This window comes from Scyliorhinus canicula, chromosome 8 (assembly GCF_902713615.1).
Source record: "Scyliorhinus canicula chromosome 8, sScyCan1.1, whole genome shotgun sequence".
Classification (NCBI taxonomy): domain Eukaryota; kingdom Metazoa; phylum Chordata; class Chondrichthyes; order Carcharhiniformes; family Scyliorhinidae; genus Scyliorhinus; species Scyliorhinus canicula.
The window spans coordinates 187,294,249-187,314,708 of NC_052153.1; the positions used below are offsets into that span (position 1 = coordinate 187,294,249).

The following is a 20,460-nucleotide window of genomic DNA, read 5'->3' on the forward strand; positions in this document are numbered from 1 at the left end:
CCTAGGCCATTCCAGAGAGCAGTAAAGAGCCAACCACATTGCTGTGGGTCTGGAGTCACATGTTGGATGGCAGATTTCCTTCCCTAATGGTCTAAAATGGACTAGATCCCCACAATCACCATGTGCTTCTGTGGTGCAATACCGAGCCCCACCTGTTGGCGCCGTTCTCAGCACCTCGGCGCTCGCTGGAGACTTCGTCGCACCGCAATGGCCTCCGGGAGTTGTAGTTCCAGTTCTGCCGGAGCCTTGGAACCCAGCATGCCCTGCGCGAGCGCAGGCGCAGGGAGTGTTGGCCCGGTTGCCGGGGTGACGGCTCCCTCAGTGCGCGGCCGGAGCGATGGCGGGCTGTTGGGTGAGGCTGGCGCTCATCACCGTCTGTCTGCTGCCCTGCCCGGCCCAGGCGGGCGGCAAATACTCCCGGGAGAAAAATGAGGTGGACGCAGACGGGAAGGCGGAGATTGAATTCAGGATGGCTAAACTCAACCAGGTCTGGGAGAAGGCGCAACGGGTGAGTGACTGACTGAGTGGGGAGGGGGCCAGTGGGCTGGGGTCCAGTGTCAGTGGGGGGGAGGGGCCAATGGGCTGGGCTCGAGTGTCAGTGGGGGAGGGGACAGTGGGTTGGGGTCCAGTGTCTGGGTGGAGGGGCCAATGGGCTGGGTTCGAGTGTCAGTGGGGGGAGGGTCCAGTGGGCTGGGGTCCAGTGTCAGTGGGGGGAGGGGCCAGTGGGCTGGGGTCCAGTATCAGTGGGGGAGGGGGCAGTGGGTTGGGGTCCAGTGTCTGTGGGTTGGGGTCCAGTGTCTGTGGGTTGGGGTCCAGTCTCTGGGGGAGGGACCAGAGGGCTGGGGTCCAGTCTCTCTGGGGGAGGGGCCAGTGGGCTGGGATCCAGGGACAGTGGGGGGAGGGGCCAATGGGCTGGGGTCCAGTGGGGGAGGGGGCAGTGGGTTGGGGTCCAGTGTCTGTGGGTTGGAGTCCAGTGTCTGTGGGTTGGATTCCAGTCTCTGGGGGAGGGGCCAGAGGGCTGGGGTCCAGTGTCTGTGGGGGGAGGGGCCAGAGGGCTGGGGTCCAGTGTCTGTGGGGGGGAAGGGCCAGTGGGCTGGGGTCCAGTGTCTGGGGGGAGGGGCCAGTGGGTTGGGATCCAGTGTCTGTGGGGGAGGGGCCAGTGGGCTGGGGTCCAGGGTCAGTGGGGGGAGGGGCCAATGGGCTGGGGTCCAGTGTCTGGGGGGGAGGGGCAAGAGGGCTGGAGTCCAGGGACAGTGGGGGAGGAGCCAGTGGGCTGGGGCCCAGTGTCTGAGGGGGAGGAGCCAGTGGGCTGGGGTCCAGGGACAGTGGGTGGAGGGGCCAATGGGCTGGGGTCCAGTGTCTGGGGGGAGGGGCCAGAGGGCTGGGGTCCGGTGTCTGTGGGGGGAGGGGGCTGGGGTCCAGTCTCTGGGGGAGGGGCTAGTGGACTGGGGTCCAGTGTCTGTGGGGGAGGGGCCAGTGGGCTGGGGTCCAGTCTCTGGGGGGAGGGGCCAGTGGGCTGGGGTCCAGTGTCTGTGTGGGAGGGGCCAGTGGGCTGGGGTCCAGTTTCAGTGGGGGGAGTGGCCTGTGGGCTGGAGTCCAGGGACAGTGGGGGAGGGGCCAGTGGGCTGGGGTCCAGTGTCTGTGGGGGAGGGGCCAGTGGGATGGGGTCCAGTGTCTGTGGGGGAGGGGCCAGTGGGCTGGGGTCCAGTGTCTGTGGGGGGTGGGGCCAGTGGGCTGGGGTCCAGTGTCTGTGGGGGAGGGGCCAGTGGGCTGGGGTCCAGTTTCAGTGGGGGGAGGGGCCTGTGGGCTGTAGTCCAGGGCCAGTGGGCTAGGGTCCAGGGACAGTGGGTGGAGGGGCCAATGGGCTGGGGTCCAGTGTCTGGAGGGAGGGGCCAGAGGGCTGGGGTCCAGTGTCTGTGGGGGGAGGGGCCAGTGGGCTGGGGTCCAGTGTCTGTGGGGGGAGGGGTCAGTGGGCTGGGGTCCAGGGTCAGTGGGGGGAGGGGCCAATGGGCTGGGGTCCAGTCTCTGGGGGAGGGGCTAGTGGATTGGGGTCCAGTGTCTGTGGGGGAGGGGCCAGTGGGCTGGAGTCCAGTGTCTGGGGGGAGGGGCCAGTGGGCTGGGGTCCAGTGTCTGTGGGGGGAGGGGTCAGTGGGCTGGGGTCCAGGGTCAGTGGGGGGAGGGGCCAATGGGCTGGGGTCCAGTCTCTGGGGGAGGGGCTAGTGGACTGGGGTCCAGTGTCAGTGGGGGAGGGGCCAGAGGGCTGGAGTCCAGTGTCTGGGGGGAGGGGCCAGATGGCTGGGGTCCAGTGTCAGTGGGGGTACAATGGTAAACGGTTGGGAGAGAATTGTTCTGGGAGTCCTCAAACATCAACTCCGTCCCCACCCCTCAGCTGATAATAAGTACTACAGTACTACATAGGGGCAGCAGGGTAGCATGGTGGTTAGCATAAATGCTTCACAGCTCCAGGGTCACAGGTTCGATTCCCGGCTGGGTCACTGTCTGTGTGGAGTCTGCACATCCTCCCCCTGTGTGCGTGGGTTTCCTCCGGGTGCTCCGGTTTCCTCCCACAGTCCAAAGATGTGCGGGTTAGGTGGATTGGCCATGCTAAATTGCCCGTAGTGTCCTAATAAAAAAAGTAAGGTTAAGGAGGGGGTTGTTGGGTTACGGGTATAGGGTGGATACGTGGGTTTGAGTAGGGTGATCATGGCTCGGCACAACATTGAGGGCCGAAGGGCCTGTTCTGTGCTGTACTGTTCTATGTACATACTTGGAGGAAGCACTGAGGGTGGCAAGGGCATAGAATGTACTCTGGTCGGGGGACTTCAGTGTTCATCACTAAGTTGTCTCAGTATTACCACCACACACCGAGCTGGCCGGGTCCTAAAGGACATAGCTGCTAGACTGGGACAGTGGCAGATGGTGAGGGGTGCAACTGTGCATGACAGTATTGGTAGGAGTGAACGCTATGCAGGTCTTGTGGAGACAAAGTCCCAACTTCACACCACCACCGTGGCTAAATTGACTTCAAACGGATCTAGCAACTCAAGACTGAGCATCTATGAGGCACAGTGGGCCACCAGCAACAGCAGAATTGCACTCAGCCGCAATCTGTAACCTGATTCCTGCATACCCCCCACTCTTCCATCCCAACCAAGCCAGGGGATGAACCCTTGTTGAATGAAGAGTGAAGGAGGGCATGCCAGGTGCAACACCAGGCATACCTAAAAATAAGGTGTCAAAGCTACAACACAGAACTACTTGCATGCCAAACAACATAAGCAGCAAGTGATAGACAGAGTTAAGAAAATCCACAACCAACGGATTAGATCTAAGCTCTGTAGTCCTGCCACATCCGCCGTGAATGGTGGTGCACAATTTAACAACTCACTGGAGGAGGAGGCTCCACAAATATCCCCATCCTTAATGATGGAGGAGCCCAGGGCAGAAGATGTGGCTGAAGCATTCGGGACAACTTTCACCCAGAGGTTCCTAGTGAATGATCCATCTTGGTCGCCTCCGGAGATCCACAGCATCACAGATGTCAGCCTTCAGCCAATTCGATTCTCGCCACATGATATCGGGAAATAGCTGAAGGCACTGGATTCTGCAAAAGCTATGGACCCTCACAATATTCCGGCAATAGTACTGAAGGCTTGTGCTCCAGAACTTGCCGCGCCCCTAGCCAAGCCCTTCCAGTACAGTTACACTGGCATCTACCTGGCAGTGTGGAAAATTGCCCAGGTATGTCTTGTACAAGACACAGGACAAATGCAACCCAGCCAGTTACCGCCCAATCATTCTCCTCTCGATCATCAGTAAAGTCATGGGAGGGGGCATCAGTTCTATCATGTGGCATTTATTTAGCAATAACCTGCTCACTGACACTCAGTTTGAGTTTCAACAGGGTCATTCAGTTCTTGACCTCATTACAGCCTTAGTCCAAACTTGGACAAAAGTGCTGAATACCAGAGGTGAGGTGAGAGTGATCTCTTCAGCAGCTTCATCAATGACCTTCCTTCCATCATAAGGTCAGAATTGAGGGTCTCTGCTGATAACTGCATGTTCAGCACCATTCGCAACTCAGATACTGAAGCAGTCTATGTCCAAATACAGCAAGACCGAGACAACATCGAGGCTCGGGCTCCAGGTGGCAAGTAACATTCATGCCACACAACAGCCAAACCTTCAATGACAGAATCTAACCGACGCCCCATAACATTTAATGGCATTACCCTTGCTGAGTCCTCCACAATTAACATCCTGGGGGTTACCATTACCAGAAACAAAATTAGACTAGCCATATAAATGCCATGGCTCCCCAAAACCTGTTCACAAGGCACAAGTGAGGAGTGTGATGGAATATTTTCCACTTGCCTGGATGAGTGCGGCTTCAACTACACAAGCTCGCGCTATCCAGGACAAAGCAGTCTTTCACTTGATTGCTCCTCTTCCACAAACATTTAATGCCTCCACACCAAGGAACAGCGTGTACCATCTACAAGATGCACTGCAGGAACTCACCAAGGTTTCTTATGTGGCACCTTCCAAACCCACAACCGCTACCATCTAGAATGGCAAGGAAAGCAGATAGCTGGGAACCCCACCACCTGCAAGTTCCCCTCCAAGCCATTCACCACCCTGACTTATTATATATCGCCATTCCTTCACTGTCGCTGGGTCAAAATCATGGAATATCCTCTCAAACAGCACTGTGGGTTTGCCTCTACCTTGGGGACTGCAGTGGTTTAAGAAGGAAGCTCACCACTGCCAAGGGCAACTAGGGATGGGCAGTAAATGCTGGCTTAGCCAATGGCGCCCAGAGCCCATAAATGAATTGTAAAAAATGTAGAACCAACAAATGTCTTTAGAAAATCTGACTCAAAATGGGAGAGTTTAAAGAAATCATGCTCAAGGGCTGTAGATAAGAAAGCTGAGTTGTAAATATCTGTTACATTTGGGTTTTGTCAATTGCATTTGTTTATTTCAGTGCGATTCAGTTCATGAAGGAAAGAAATTATTGCTCATCCAGTTTTTTTTAAAATTCCTCTTCTCCCCAGCCCAGATGTGGTGAAGCCAGTTGTAGGGTCCCTGCTGAAATGGTTAACTCCCTAGAATTTTCTTTGCGTGTCAGCTTCTTGCAAATGAAACTTGCAGGCACCTCAGCTTGGGGAAATAGATCGATGTTATGCTCTGTCCACTGAATCTCACCAGCCAACTGAAGCATTGCTTCCTCTGGGTCACAGAGCACTGTAGTGTTGCAGTAGTCCAGGGAGCGCTAACACTGCGGCTCCTGCTGATAATTGAGACGGAGTAGGACCAGAGGTCCACTCTGCTGAACTGATAGTGGCCTTAACTCCATTTTTCTGCCTGACCCCCTGATCCCTTGTAGATCAAAAACCTAACTCGGCCTTGAATATATTCAATGGACTGACCTCCTCTGCTCTCTGGGGAAGAGAATTCCAGGGTTCTCCAGCCTGTCTTTGTAACATCAATAAATGTGGCTACAATATATACAGCCCCTTCATCAAAATTACTAACATACGCCGTAAATAGCTGATCTCAGTGGCACTCCGCCAGTTACTGTTTGCTAACCTGAAAATGACCCGTTTGATCACAACTGTTTTCTGTTAATTAGTAAATAATGATGAATATTTGACTTTGTTTCAAATAATTGCTGATTTTAGTTAACCATGACTTTTAATCATTTAAGCCCTGATCTTTCAAATTTTTCAAGTGGTATTTATTATTAACGGGAGTCTTGACTTTTTCAGTTGCACATCAACACTGACCATTATTGCTGTTAGTAAGTTGGTGTGCTTTGAAGCTTTATCTTATTTACATTTTCGCTTTTATAGTTAGTTATCCAGTTCTCTTTGTTTTTATCTCTTGGTTGCCTTCTTTCTGTGCATTAAAGGTGCTATCTGAATATAAGTTGTTGTTGTAAGTACAGTACTTGGCTGGTCAGTATTTCAGTCCCACTTACTGTGTTTGTTTCCATTTCTCTTAATACCTTTGCCTAAAACCATACTTTCGGCCTTGTCTTGAAAGCTCTATTTGCCCAATGCTCCAAAATGCTTTTGTGGGAGATGGAATTTGAGATTTCCACTACCTATCACGTGGAAAAGTTGATGTCCTCTTTGTTCTTATTTCACCCTGGCCAGATGAAATAATTTATTTGTATCTACCCTACTGATTCCATTTAACGTTTTGCACACTTTGGTCTGATCAGCCCTCTCAATCTCTTGCACCAGAGGGAATCCTCCATCTCCTACATCCAATTCCACCAGATGTTAAGACGTGTCAATGTACGTTTCCCTCTGCTTCTTTCTGCAGCTCCAGTTCTCTCCTGTGAAACTAGCTGAGCTTCACAGTGACCTGAAAATCCAGGAGAAGGACGAGCTGAACTGGAAAAAGTTGAAAGCTGACGGGCTCGATGAGGACGGTGAGAAGGAAGCCATGATGCGGCGTAACTTCAATGGTAAACTCTTAGTGTCTTCTAAACTCTGAAGTGGGTCTGTAATTACTGGATTCCCTGACAGGCACAGAGTGAGGCACGCAAACAGAGAAAAAGAAACACTTGCATTGATAGAGCGACTTTACTGACCTCCGGAAATCCAAAGAGCTTCAGAACCAGTGAAATATCTTTTGAAGCCTGGTCATGTAGGAAACGGGTCAACCATTTTGTGCATAGTAAGCTGCCACAATGTGAATAATTTTATTGTCTGATTTGATGATATTGATGTGAGGAATAATTATTGGCCAGGACACTGAGGATAACCCCACCACTCTTCAAATTACAATGGAATCTTTTACATGCACCTGACAGGGCAGACATGGCCTTGATTTAATGTCTCTGACCCTGCAGAACTTCTTAGTACTACAGTGGAGTGTAAGTTCTTTGATTTTTGTGCTCAAGGCCTGGACTTAAAGCCACAACCTTCCGACTCTGTTACCAACTGAGCCATGGTTGACACAGTTATAAGATAAAGCAACTTTAGCCAGTAAACTTCACTATTTTTGTTTTCAATTCAGTAATCCTCACCAAGTACAGACTTGATGGAAGAAAGGATGCTGCTGCTATGGACACAAATTATCTGAAAGATTCGATGGACTCTGAAAATGATGTGTTTGATGATCCAAAACTGGAGAAATTGTGGAATAAGGTTGGTGGTTGCCTTTTGTGGCTCTGATTCAAAAGACACGGCCCCCTCAATTAATCAAAGCAACCAGAAACAAGAGGGCAGTTATCACTCCTCAAAAGGAGGTTTGTACACAGCCTCAAAGAAATCTAGCATTAGATCTCACTACCTTTGTGCTTCCAATACAATGAATTAGCTTTTTGCCATAGAGTGATTTATGAGGTGGACATCTTTGTGTTGAGGGCACATATTGGCCATTACAAAAATTAGGAGTTCAGGGCTAGATGTTAAGAACCGTGTTGATGTTAAATGCGAGGGTATTCCAAGACCCAGAAGGGTAACCTGGAACTCCAGTGCTTAGTAGTGTATATTTTCAATTTGGTATAATGTGAGGAAAGATATGTAAACCAGTGAGGAACAGTCCAGTCGTGTTATGAATAAATAATATTTATTAACTTATAGGAAACACACAATAACAACTGCAATACATTACAACAGTACACTTAACAATAATAATGGCTAGCTATATACACACATTATTTTATGATGTTAACCCCGTTCCCAGCTACCTATGTTCCTAACCTTCGAGAAATGCCCCTTTCCCAAACAACATACAATATCATATAACTGAGATACGTCCAGCCTATAAAACCTTTCTTAATCCAACGTGGCGTTTCCTCCCTTGCGAGTTCTTAAAACTGCAGCTTTTGGCACCAACTTGGTTTCAGGAGACGCACTGCCTTTCCAGCTGGGTGTGGCGATGGTTGCGGATGCTCACCAGCTGTACTCAGTTACCCTGCTATGGATTTACTGCTTGCCTCCTTTGATGTTACCCTACCTAGATAATCCCTTGGACCAGGCTTTTGACATATAGGTGCAAATTGTATTATTCTCTCTCCACTTTGAAATCACCTCTTCTGCACTTCTTACACTTATTTCTCTACATCATTGTTCATCCCCTGGTCACTTAGGTAAACACTTGTTTTCCTGCTGCTCCGCAAAAAGATATCAAAAACACCCCTTCAAACGGCTGCACTCTTATCAATTCCATTGTTCACATCATTTTATCCAGATTTTATTTTTAATCTTTATCTTACTCCGTTCTTGAATCTCCCTTTTACTCCAATATCCTGACACCAGTGTGTTCTCCTGGACTAGTTTCAATCACCTAGATGAGTCCGAGAGGAATTCGCCAGATTGTTTTCCCCAAAATCGCCTGGGTTTTTATCTTCTTTGACCATGTCACGGGGAGAGTCTATGACTTTCGAAACAAGTCAGTGAGATTGTATCTTCCAATGACATTAGGTCAAGCAATGACATAGTTTATTGAACGGAAAGCCTTCAATTTAAATGTAACAATTTCAGTCAATTAGACAAGCTGCATTTTTGTTAATCTCGTTTATCTCTGCCTCAGAAATACTGACCATGTTCAGCTCCACCCTCTTCTTGCCCACCAGTCTAGCCTAAACCACGCACATTTAACAATTCAACACAGACACAATTTTTTAATATCATAGAATCATACTGCACAGAAGGAGACCATTCAATCCGGCTCACCTGTGCTGGCTCAATTCAGTCCCATGCGCCTGCAAATTAGTTTCATGCGAACACACGTGCCTTTTGAGCATTCTTATGGGATTCAAATCCACAAACTCTTTCAGATAGAACTTGGGGGCAGCAGGGTAGCATGGTGGTTAGCATAAATGCTTCACAGCTCCAGGGTCCCAGGTTCGATTCCCGGCTGGGTCACTGTCTGTGTGGAGTCTGCACATCCTCCCCCTGTGTGCGTGGGTTTCCTCCGGGTGCTCCGGTTTCCTCCCACAGTCCAAAGATGTGCGGGTTAGGTGGATTGGCCATGCTAAATTTCCCGTAGTGTCCTAATAAAAGTAAGGTTAAGGGGGGGTTGTTGGGTTACGGGTATAGGGTGGATACGTGGGTTTGAGTAGGGTGATCATGGCTCGGCACAACATTGAGGGCCGAAGGGCCTGTTCTGTGCTGTACTGTTCTATGTTCTAACTCTTCAGTTCTTAACAGCCTCATTTCTGCACACATCTTTTGTTCATTTTCTTGCCTCATCACCCTTTTGACCCAGTCAAACTATCTCTTCTGTCATTCAATCTCTCCTGTCCTCAAGACAATCACTTCACTTGTCCAACCCACCCCTTGTTTAAAAGCATAAAGTGGAGTTGAAACCACAGTCAGATCATCCATTAGCTCATTGAATGGCGGAGCAGGCTCAAGGGGCTGAGTGGCCTACTCCTGCTTCTAATTCGTATATTCGTAAAACATCCTGCATCTCTAACTTTTCCCAGTTCTGATGAAAGGTCACAGATGTGTAATGTTAACTCTTTCTTTCTCCACAGATGCTGTCTGATTTTCTGAGCTTTAAATATTTTTCGGTTTTATTTTCAGACTCCCAGTAGTTCTTTTACCAAATATTTTTAAATTATTAGCGCTGGTACTCATCCACTTATTCTTGTACGCAATGCCCCTGTTAATAAAACCTAGGATACCATATGCTTTATTCACTGCTCTCCATAGATTCCATAGAATTTACACTGCAGAAGGAGGCCATTCGGCCCATCGAGTCTGTACCGGCCCTTGGAAAGAGCACCCTATTTAACCCCAGACTTCCACTCTATTCCAGTGACCCCACCTAAACTTTTTTTTTTGACACTAAGGGCAATTTAGCATGGCCAATCCATCTAACTTGCACATCTTTGGATTGTGGGGGGGAGAACCGGAGCACCCGGAGGAAACCCACGCAGACACGGGGAGGACGTGCAGACTCCCACTGTGCTGCCGTACTGCCCTTAAACCTCCGAACCTGCCTGAAACCTCCGAACCTGCCCTGCCATCTTCAGTGACTTATGTTCGTATACACCAAGGTCCCCCTCTTCCTGTGTATTCATTTGAGTTTCTCCCTTTATTTCATTCTATCTCTCCACATTATTCCTACCAAAATGAATCACCTCACACTGGGAGGAAACCAGAGCATCCGGAGGAAGCCTACGCAGACACGGGAGGAATGTACAGAGCCCTCACAGACATTGAGCCAAGCCGGGAATTGAACCTGCAGCTGTGAAGCAACTATGCTAACCACTGTGCTACCCTGGTGCCCTGGAAGTTTATCGTCCTGATAAACTTTCTCTATACCCTCCAATGTTGTCACATCCACCCTAAGAGGTGGTATTGTTAGCACAGTTGCTTCACAGCTCTAGGATCCCAGGTTCGATTCCCAGCTTGGGTCACTGTCTTTGCGGAGTTTGCACTTTCTCCCCGTGTCTGCGTGGGTTTCCTCCGGGTGCTCTGGTTTCTTTCCACAGTCCCAAAGATGTGCAGGTTAGGTGGATTGGCCATGCTAAATTGCCCATGGTGTCCAAAAAAGATTGGGTTGGGTGGGGTTACGGGGATAGGGTGAAGGTGTAGGCTTGGGTAGAATGCTCTTTCCAAGGACCGGTGCCGAATGGCCTCCTTCTGCACTGTAAATTTTATGAATACAGAGTTCGTAGTGATGAATTTGGGTTTGTTCTTTACTTTCACCAGCTATATGCCAAATTGAGGATTATTTTTAACCACGGTAACAGATTTAAATTTCTCCCTGATAGTTGTGAAATAGGCTATGGCAGGAAGGGTATTAGTACTTCATTTACGCGGGCTTAGAAAAACTGATGGAGAAAGGTTTCCAATTACTTGTAGCTGATGTTACAATCTTCTCACACAAATATGAAAATTTTCCAGATAAATTCCAAGTACATGTCGTACCCAATTGTAACCAATGGCACCTTTAACTTGGACTTCCTGATAGGCGACAACATCTGGGAAATTTAACAATGATGAGGTCCGAAAACTGCGCCGAGAGTTCCAACACCACCAGGATAAAATTCAGGAGTATCACATTCTGAGGGAGACGGTCAGCAGAAATGAAGGTATTGCAGTTAAAACCACTGACTGAATTAGTCCAGATCAGACTTTTGCAGAAAAGGAAGTTGTTCTCCATTTTGTCGCTCACCAAACAACTTCAGAGTTACCGGGGACTTCGTCACGGCCCTAAGTTAATTAAAATTTGTTAAATGGACAACCGTTGCAAATTGTAATCACTAAGGGGGCACAAAAGCAGTTGCTTTTGAATATCAGAGTTACCACTTGGCCCTGAGGAAGTCGTGGAGGAATTTTGAGGAATATTTATTATAATCTTTATTGTCACAATGTCGTCTTACATTTACACTGCAATGAAGTTACTGTGAAAAGCCCCTAGTTGCTACACTCCAGCGCCTGTTCGGGTACACAGTGCGAGAATTCAGAATGCCCAAAGTACCTAACAGCACGTCTTTAGGGACTTGTGGGAGGAAACCGGTACCGGCACCCAGAGGAAACCCACGCAGACACGGGAGAACGTACAAACTCGGCAAACAGTGACCCAAGCCGGGAATCAAACCTGGGACCCTGGCACTGTGAAGCCATAGTGCTAATTACTATACTACCGTACTGTCCTAATCCCCTTATTGACCTTGGGGTTTTTGCCTGTCCGTGAGCAGCTTATGCAGCTACAGGGGGAGGAAATAGGAACTGTCTCGTCATGATTCTCCCAACTGCCATGTAGAACATAGAACAGTACAGCACAGAACAGGCCCTTCGGCCCTCAATGTTGTGCCGAGCCATGATCACCCTACTCAAACCCACGTATCCACCCTATACCCGTAACCCAACAACCCCCCCCCCCCCTAACCTTACTTATTAGGACACTACGGGCAATTTAGCATGGCCAATCCACCTAACCCGCACATCTTTGGACTGTGGGAGGAAACCGGAGCACCCGGAGGAAACCCACGCACACAGGGGGAGGACGTGCAGACTCCACACAGACAGTGACCCAGCCGGGAATCGAACCTGGGACCCTGGAGCTGTGAAGCATTTATGCTAACCACCATGCTACCCTGCTGCCCCAGGGTAGCATGTGTGGGGGACTTGATGGGTCAGCAGGCCATTTCCTGCCCTTCTATTTTGAATATTTTACAATTTTATTATGATAAGATTTGAAATTCTAAGATTGGAACGGCAGATGTTAAGGGGATCGTAATAAAAATATTAAGAAACACGGAAAATTTTAAATTATGAAGCTGGTTCAGTGCACGATAACTCTTCCGAGTCTGATCTGTAGTGACAGACATAAACTCTCTGGTTAGTACCAAAACGTTAATGAGAGCTGGGAAAGAGTAGAGGAATGGGATTTGTGTGTTCGACTCCAACATAGAATTAGCGCAGGCCCAATTATGAGGGCTGAATGGTTCTGTACTCTGGGGGAAGAATAAAGGGATTAAGGGTTATGGTGTTCGGGCCGGAAAGTGGAGCCGAGTCCACAAAAGATCAGCCATGATCTAATTGAATGGCGGAGCAGGCTCGAGGGGCCAGATGGCCTACTCCTGCTCCTAGTTCTTATTTTCTTATGTACTCGAATATATGGTTCTGCACTCAAGTATATAGTTCTCGCATACAGGCAGAATGGGTTTTTTAATGCAGCTTAACTCTTTGCTTCCCCCAGACATTTATCAGAATGTGATCAGCCCATCCGAAGCCCATGTCAAGGAAGATTTATTACACTCCAAGCACACGCAGCTTAAGGATAAGCACCGTAATGTTGAAGCAAGTTTTCAGCGTTTGCGCAAACTCATCAACCAAGGTTATGACAAGGACAGTGGTAATGTTCCTTTCCCTTTGATCAAACAGTACATTGTTTCCATGGTAGATTTGGGCACAGTGTGACTCACCAGATGAAGGAGCTGCGCTCCGAAAGCTAGTGATTCGAAACAACCGTGTTGGACTTTAACCTGGTGTTGTAAGACGTCTTACTGTGCCCACCCCAGTCCAACGCCGGCATCTCAGCACCTTGGTAGATTTTGAGGGGGGGGCGGGGGAAGAGTTGGGGGAGAGAGTCATCCCTCCCAGGAGACCCATGGGCGTGAAAATAACATAAGAGGAAGGACAACCGTCTGTTTGTTTTCTATGGAAACGGTGCTAATGATGTAATTGGACCAAACGTAACCGAGCAGTAAGACTGGAGGGTCCTAATGGAATGCACTGGTTTTACATCTGCTTCATTTATGTCGAATATCTCTCCCTTACTAGTGTTTTACTCCAAGGTGCTGACTGAAAATGCATGTCAAACCAGTTATCAGGTGTTCCCTTCGAAAGCCAGGATTTGATCAACTCTGGCAATCAGCTGCCAGTCTGCAAGATCTATTTGAATTGACCATAGAAGTATTCTGTTTGCATTTTATTATATTATTGCTGAGCCATCGCGAGCCAACTGCTTGTGATTCTACCATTGCTCTGTTACATATGTACTGTGTAAGGATTCAACAAGATTGGTACAGAGAAACTATTTCTATCTATTCATCTGAGAATCCAGGCAAGGGGGCTACTGAGCAGGAAAAGGACAGGATAGGATTCCTTTAGGTCCTGTACATCTTATTTTATGAATTTTAAGACATGGAAGATTTACCAGGATGTTACCAGGGAGGAGATATTTCCGATACGAGGAGAGGTTGGAAAAACCTGTCCTTGGAGCAGAGAAAGCGATGCGAAGTTTTGATAAGAACAGTGTTTCCGCTCTCTACTCTTTCTGATGAGTGGGTCAATAACCAGAGGTCATCATTTTGAAATCACTGGTCAAAGATCTAGAGGGGTGATGGAGAATATTTTCACTCGTTGCAATCTGGAACACTGTCCCTGAAAATAGGATGGGAGTGGATTCCATAAATGGTTTCAAAACGAATTGCACAGATGCCCAAAGGACTTGACAGGACCAGGGACCCGAATGTGCTGACCGCCACGGCACGATTGCTCTTGCTAAGCGCCAGCACAGTTGCAATGGGCCAAATGGCCGTCTCCTATGCTTCAGGTTTCTATGATTTCAAGAAGAATTCAAAATCTCGTGGCAAGTTTTATTATTTTCAATTTTGCAGGGTGTTTATGTCCTGCATTCGTGAAAAACCTAGTGAAGCTATAAGAATAAAATGTAGTGGAAATACCCGTCTTGCCTGTCAGCATCTGAAAGGGAGAAAGCCAAGTTAAAGTTTTGGATAAAGAACCTGCCTGTGATGCTGTCTGGCCTCTTGTGCCTTTCCAGTACTTTCACTTTCCTTTTTATCGGTAGAAAAGAACAAGTGTTTTCTTTGCTGTGTTTGAGTGACATTGTTTGAATTTCCTGATCTCGTCAGAATTTTCTGAGCCAAGAGTTCTTGAACTGTGGGATATGGCAAAGCAGTCGAACTTCACAGCAGATGAACTGGATTCCATTAAGGTAAACCCTCTCTCAGGCTTGTGGGGTTGTTCACTCGCTCACTCTCCAACAAACTTTATACATAAAAGAGATTTCCGCTGACCTCTCTCCACATCCTCTGGGAAATAAACTGAAGTAAAAGTTCCCTGAAGGTGGCACTCGCGTGTTACTTTGGTTGCAGTCAAAACTGCTGCCTGTATTCTAAATCTGACCAAGTCCCATTTCACCCATCCGTGCTCACTGATTGTCTCTTGTTCAACTCTCTTTTCAGATCCCTCCGTGGCCCCATCCTTCACCTTCCTTGTAACTTCCTACAGCCTTCCCAGAACTCTGCACTCTTCCAATCCTGGCCTCTTCTGCATCAACAAATTTTTTATTTTTTTTCGCATTGCCTCACCCTTGACTGTCACCCCTTCAGCTGCCTAGACTGTAAGCTCTAAAAATTCTTCTATAAACCTCTCCACTTCTCTCATTTTAAGGCCATACTTAAAATCTACCTCTTTGTCCAAGCTTTTGGTCATCTGTCCTAGTAGCTCATATGTGGCTCAGAATCAACAAATTTTACTGAGTCCTTCCTGTGCAGCATATTGGGATGTTTTAGTACATTAAAGCCTCTGTATAAATACGCATTGTTTTGATGTTGCATGGAGTGTAAATCTAGAGTGGTGACCGACCTGGGTGACAAAGATCTTGGAGCCCATTAGAACTCCTCTGGCCATTTTGAATTCAGTAAGAACAAGATTGGTTTTATTTTACCTGGTATGGGGCAGCTGATAGCAAGATAGTATCCAGAAATGTTCAGAACTCTTGAACAAAGCAGTTTTATCCGTGCTGACATCATCACAAGGAACTTGCTGCTTTCAGTGTCCTAGACTATGCTGTTTGTTATTTAACTACTCTATATTTAACCTTATATTTTGTGCTTGGTTTTTGTACCTGGCTAATGGCAGGAGGAACTGAAGCACTTTGAGACAAAGATTGAGAAGCACCAACATTATAAGGAACAGCTGGACTTGTCCCACCAAAAGCTTAAACATGTGGAGACAATTGGGGACAAGGAGCATTTGTCCAGGAACAAAGAAAAATATGCAATGCTAACGGAAAAGACTAAAGAACTTGGGTACAAGGTAAATGAGTGCCCTCTTTCTGTGCCCCTTTTTAAGAGCTTCAGCTCTTTTTTTGGTGGGGGGAGGAATTGTAACTTTTCTTGTTTGCTGTGCTGGGGATAGGAGCCCAATATGTGCACGGTAATCTCCCAGAATCAGCAATGTGATAATGGTCAGACAATCTGTCTTTAATGATGTTGATTAAGGGATAACTGGCGAAAACTCTCCATTCTTCTTCAAACTAGTAGCCATGAGGTCTTTTATGTCCACCTGCAAGGCAGATCTGGCCTCAGTTTAATGTCCCATCTGAAGACGGCACAGTGGTTAGTGCTGCTGTCTCACAGCACCAGGGACCCGGGTTCAGTTCCGACCTTGGTGACTGTCTGTGTGGAGTCTGCACGTTCGCCCCCTGTCTGCGTGGGTTTCCTCCGGGTGCTCCCGTTTCCTCCCACAGTCCAAAGATACGCAGGTTAGGTGGATTGGCCATGCTAAATTGTCCTTAGTGTCCCAACAGTTACATGACGTTACAGGGGAGTGGGCCTAGGTAGGGTACTCTTTCAGATGGGTGGTGCAGACTCAATGAGTGAATGGCCGCCTTCTGCATTGTAAGTTATCTATGATTCTCTGAAGGACGAGACATAATGACAAAACTCTTTCTGAATTCTGACTTTGTTTTATCCAACTCGTCTTTTGTTAGACTTTTGGCAGCTTGATGTTTAACACCTGAACCTAGTGAAAGTTGTATTTATTATAGGGAAAGGGAGGAAGAAGTAGTACATACTTGTTAATGTGCTAAACGCTTATTATCACAATAGCTTTTTTGTGCTGTTAAGCAACTGAAACCACTTCCTTATTTTTTGCTCCAATATGATCTCAATGACGTGTGACACTGACATCATGTGGTTAGAAATGTGCACTGGTCACTTTCTAGTACCTTTTTTGGGGGTAGTGATGACATACCCTCATGGTTGAAATAGTTTGCTTGGATGCTAAGCCACCGCATTCGCGTGAGGAATGGTTGCTGTCTGTGAAGCTGAACCTCAGCAATTGTAAATCCCTCTAAAGGAGCCATGTGATCACAAAACTGCAGTGATTTTGTTTTAAGGGGCTCCTGTTAATCTGTACACATCTTGTTTCAGGTGAAGAAGCACATGCAAGATCTTCTGGCTAGACTCTCAAAGGGAGGGCTAAATCACAATGAACTATGACTCAGCTCCTGCCCAAAACTTGAACCTGCTGTATTCCTGTAGCTGGAACATGTACCAAATCAAAATGCATACTAATCATGAGTCATCAGGTTTGAAGGACACTTCCAAACATAAGCTCGCTTCTGTACTGATTCATTCTTTTGAACAAATCATTAGAGGCAGCAGAAGTAGAACATACTGCTGCTTATGCTGAACCACACAGTTAACGAAGGTACCTCTTTACATAACTGAATTGGTTTGAATAGAGTTTATCAAGCACTGTACCAACTCTGTGTAATCATGTTTGGTAAATTAAATTCCATGATTTCTGTATATTGGTATTTGTAATGTTGCCACCTAATCACTATATTGGTTATGGATCTATAGACAGGGTCTGTGTCAACCTATGATAGACCAGCAAGTTTGTTTTGCTCAACTTGATACATCACCAAAAGTGAACGTGACAGACTATGCAGAAGTCATACAGAAGATGATGTTGCCTGCCCTAAAGTGCAAAGTGTCCAATACAATCAGGGCCAACACTCCACTACAGTACCAAGGGAGATGGCATGTTAAACTTGGGTGGATGTAAAAATTCCCATCACACTATTCAAAGAGGAGCTCTCCCCAGGTGTCCTTGTCACGATTTAACCCTTAACCAACATTAACACAATAGATTATCTGGACATTATCTCTTTTATGGGAGCTTGCTGTGCCTAAATTGGCTACCAGATTTCAACAGCTGCTGCACTTTAAAGTATTTCATTGGACATCCCGAAGCTGAAAGGTGCCATATAAATGTAAGTCCATTTATTTAGTGCATTTTACTGCATCAATACCACCACTGGGGCAACTTAATGCCTAAATAATGATAGCTGTGACAATGAAGTGGGCTTTTACAATCACTTCCCTTAATCACCACTTTCCTCCAAACAAATCACTTGATGCATTTGTACCAGACTACTATCTACCATGTTGCAAATCTCCAAAGAATTGAAGTGCAGGTATCAGGTAGAATATCCACCTGTTTTACAAGGCTAAGTATCAAAACTTCCCTCTCTCGCCTTTTCAGACCTTATTTGTTGCACTCACCAGAGTAAACAGGATCACTTTGCTGGTTCCTGAACTCTATCTCTCCATTGTCTTCCCTTCTGCCAAACAAGCTCAATTTGCTTAGTTCAATCGGCATGCGGTCCTGCCTTCTGCATGGTGAGCAATAAAGACAGTATTTTCTCTGCTTCAGGTGCAGAGCGAGCACCTCTCTCTCACACTGACTTATAGATCATAGAATTTACAGTGCAGAAGGAGGCCATTCGGCCCATCGAGTCTGCACCGGCTCTTGGAAAGAGCACCCTACCCAAGGTCAACACCGCCACCCTATCCCCATAACCCAGTAACCCCACCCAACACTAAGGGCAATTTTGGACACTATGGGCAATTTATCATGGCCAATCCACCTAACCTGCACATCTTTGGACTGTGGGAGGAAACCGGAGCACCTGGAGGAAACCCACGCACACACGGGAGGATGTGCAGACTCCGCACAGACAGTGACCCAAGCCGGAATCGAACCTGGGACCCTGGAGCTGTGAAGCATTTGTGCTATCCACAATGCTACTGTGCTGCCCACTTGTCTCTGTCAGTGATATCTTAGAAAGCTCTCTAAACCAATATTCCAATGGTTTTCTGTTGACTTTTTCCCCCTAAAGCACACCCCTAGGCAATGTGAATCACATGGGCTGTGCATCCAGGTAGCAATCCCCTTTGAACCTGTTCTTTCATTGAATTGGATCATGGCTGATGTGTCTTTGATCTACTTATTTAGTTCCATAACCCTTAATTCTCGTGCCTAATAACCTCTCTCAATTCAGGGGTATTGTGTGCAGTTTTGGTGTCCTTATCTAATGAAGGATGTTCTTGCCATGGAGGGGGGTGCAGCGAAGGTCTACCAGGCTGATTCCTGGTATATGAATATATGGTGGGACTGTCATATGAGAGACTAAATTGGTTAGGATTATATTCATTGGAGTTAAGAAGAGTGATAGGGGATCTCATAGAAACTTACAAAATTCTAACAGGATTAGACAGGGTAGATTCAGAAAGAATGTTCCCGATTGTGGGAGAGTCCAGAACTAGGGGTCATAGTTTGAGGATAAGGGGTAAACTTTTTGGATTGAGGTGAGGAGAATTTTTTTTACCAGAGAGTGGTGAATTTGTGGAATTCACTACCACAGGATGTAGCTGAGGCCAAAGGAATTAGATATAGCTCTTGAGGCTAAAGGGGGAACCAAGGGATATGGGGGCGGGGGGGGTAGATCGGGATATTGAACTTGATGATCAGCCATGATCATCATAACGAATGGTGGAACAGGTTCAAAGGACTGAATAGCCTCCTCCTGCTTCCATTTTGTATGTTTGTATCCCTCCAGTGTCTGGGTGCTGTCAGTGAACTGCAGTTTCTTTTGGTTAAAGATGAGGAAGACTGATGTCCCTTCCTGCAAACCTGGTACCTTTGCCACCCCCTTCCTTCTCCACCAGTGCAGCCTGGTACCTTGCTGTTGGCATTGAATCCTCTCTTTCACTTGGTGGGGAAGGGTGGGGGGTTAGCCCTAGAGCCCTCACAGAATTATAAAGGAGGCATGATGCAGACTACAGAACAGGCCTAGTACAGTTGGTTTCCAAATTTCTTCTTTGCTTTCAGAAGATGCAAACATGAGAGAAAAAAAGGGTGAAAATAAAATAAGCTTGAGGTGGGCTGAGTGATGGGGAAACTACCACTTCAGTACTTGTGGTGTAAAGGCACTGTCATAATGCCTGCATGACATCAGATATGACCCTGTGCTGGACCTTGGCTTCATTTCCCAGCCTTCCCTCAGGGTACAAGCACGTCATCTCTTTGTCCTCTACTATAAGGGCTAAAAATATGCTGGATTGGAAAGAATATATTGCGGCAATTCTGCAAGACAATGCCATTGCAGACATTGCCATAGTTGGATGCACACCTAAAAACAAAAAGATTTGGGCATGTAGAAGCGACGGTGTGTTGGGGCAGGTTACATCCCAGGAGATCGAAGTGATCATTGACGAAGACAGAAAGTCGATCCTCCAAAACGGGATCACCATCGGTGGGAAGAAGTATTCCATCATCCGCGACAACATGCTGCTGGAGAAGAATCCCTCGATGGATGTCAGGACACTGGGCGGTGAAGAAAAGAGCATCTGTATCGGGAGGTCTTCCAGAGTTTTGATGTTTCTGATGGGGCAGAAGGGAGTTCATGGAGGAGTTGTGAACAAAAAGATGCATGACTTAGTGGATTCCCTAAACCGAAATGGTAACATCTAATTTACCCATGAGTGAAATAAAGCTGGTAAAACACTTTCTCTTGGTGCCTGTTTTTATTTTACTATTGAGATTTATTATAAATTAATTTTTACAGGATGTTGGCATCGCTAGCTAGGCCATCATTTATTGCCCATCCCTAATTGCCCTTGAGGAGGTGGTGGTCAGCTGCCGCCTTGAACTATTGCAGTCCATGTGTAGTAGGTACACCCACTGTGCTATTAGGGAGGAAGCTCCAGGATTTTTCCCATTGACAGTGAAGGAGCGGCAGTATATTTCTAAGTCTGGATGCTGAGTGACTTGGAGGAGAGTGTCCAGGTGCTGGGGTTCCCAGGTGTCTGCTGCCTTTGTCCTTCTAGATGGTCGTGGTTGTGGGCTTAGAAGATGCTGCTGATTAGTTCCTGCA

The 20,460-nt window shown here is 47.2% G+C and overlaps 2 protein-coding genes across 3 annotated transcripts; both read left to right on the plus strand.

The window, feature by feature from the left end:
• Positions 1–286: 286 nt before the first annotated feature.
• On the plus strand, positions 287–17,047 carry lrpap1 (low density lipoprotein receptor-related protein associated protein 1). 2 transcript variants are annotated; one of them, XM_038805844.1, is made up of 8 exons: positions 287–508; positions 6,334–6,478; positions 7,033–7,163; positions 10,948–11,068; positions 12,682–12,837; positions 14,360–14,442; positions 15,372–15,548; positions 16,667–17,047. In XM_038805844.1, exons 1-8 carry the CDS (start codon positions 338–340, stop codon positions 16,733–16,735), a joined length of 1,053 nt encoding a protein of 350 aa, XP_038661772.1. In that variant the 5' UTR covers positions 287–337; the 3' UTR covers positions 16,736–17,047. The 2 variants fall into 2 exon arrangements, with proteins under 2 accessions (XP_038661772.1, XP_038661773.1); XM_038805845.1 differs by having other exon boundaries at positions 12,682–12,819.
• A 1,993-nt stretch (positions 17,048–19,040) lies between these two features.
• Positions 19,041–20,093, plus strand: LOC119970738 (profilin-3-like). The gene has a single exon (XM_038805846.1). The coding sequence runs from the start codon at positions 19,533–19,535 to the stop codon at positions 20,055–20,057; it is 525 nt and encodes a 174-aa protein (XP_038661774.1). The 5' UTR covers positions 19,041–19,532; the 3' UTR covers positions 20,058–20,093.
• The last annotated feature ends 367 nt before the right edge of the window (positions 20,094–20,460 follow it).

Coding starts and splice junctions, on each gene's coding strand:
- lrpap1 (XM_038805844.1), top strand. CDS start 338: ATGGCGGGCTGTTGGGTGAGGCTGGCGCTCATCACCGTCTGTCTGCTG. Junction 7,164..10,947: donor TGGAGAAATTGTGGAATAAG/GTTGGTGGTTGC, acceptor ACTTCCTGATAG/GCGACAACATCTGGGAAATT. Junction 12,838..14,359: donor AGGTTATGACAAGGACAGTG/GTAATGTTCCTT, acceptor TGATCTCGTCAG/AATTTTCTGAGCCAAGAGTT.
- LOC119970738 (XM_038805846.1), top strand. CDS start 19,533: ATGACATCAGATATGACCCTGTGCTGGACCTTGGCTTCATTTCCCAGC.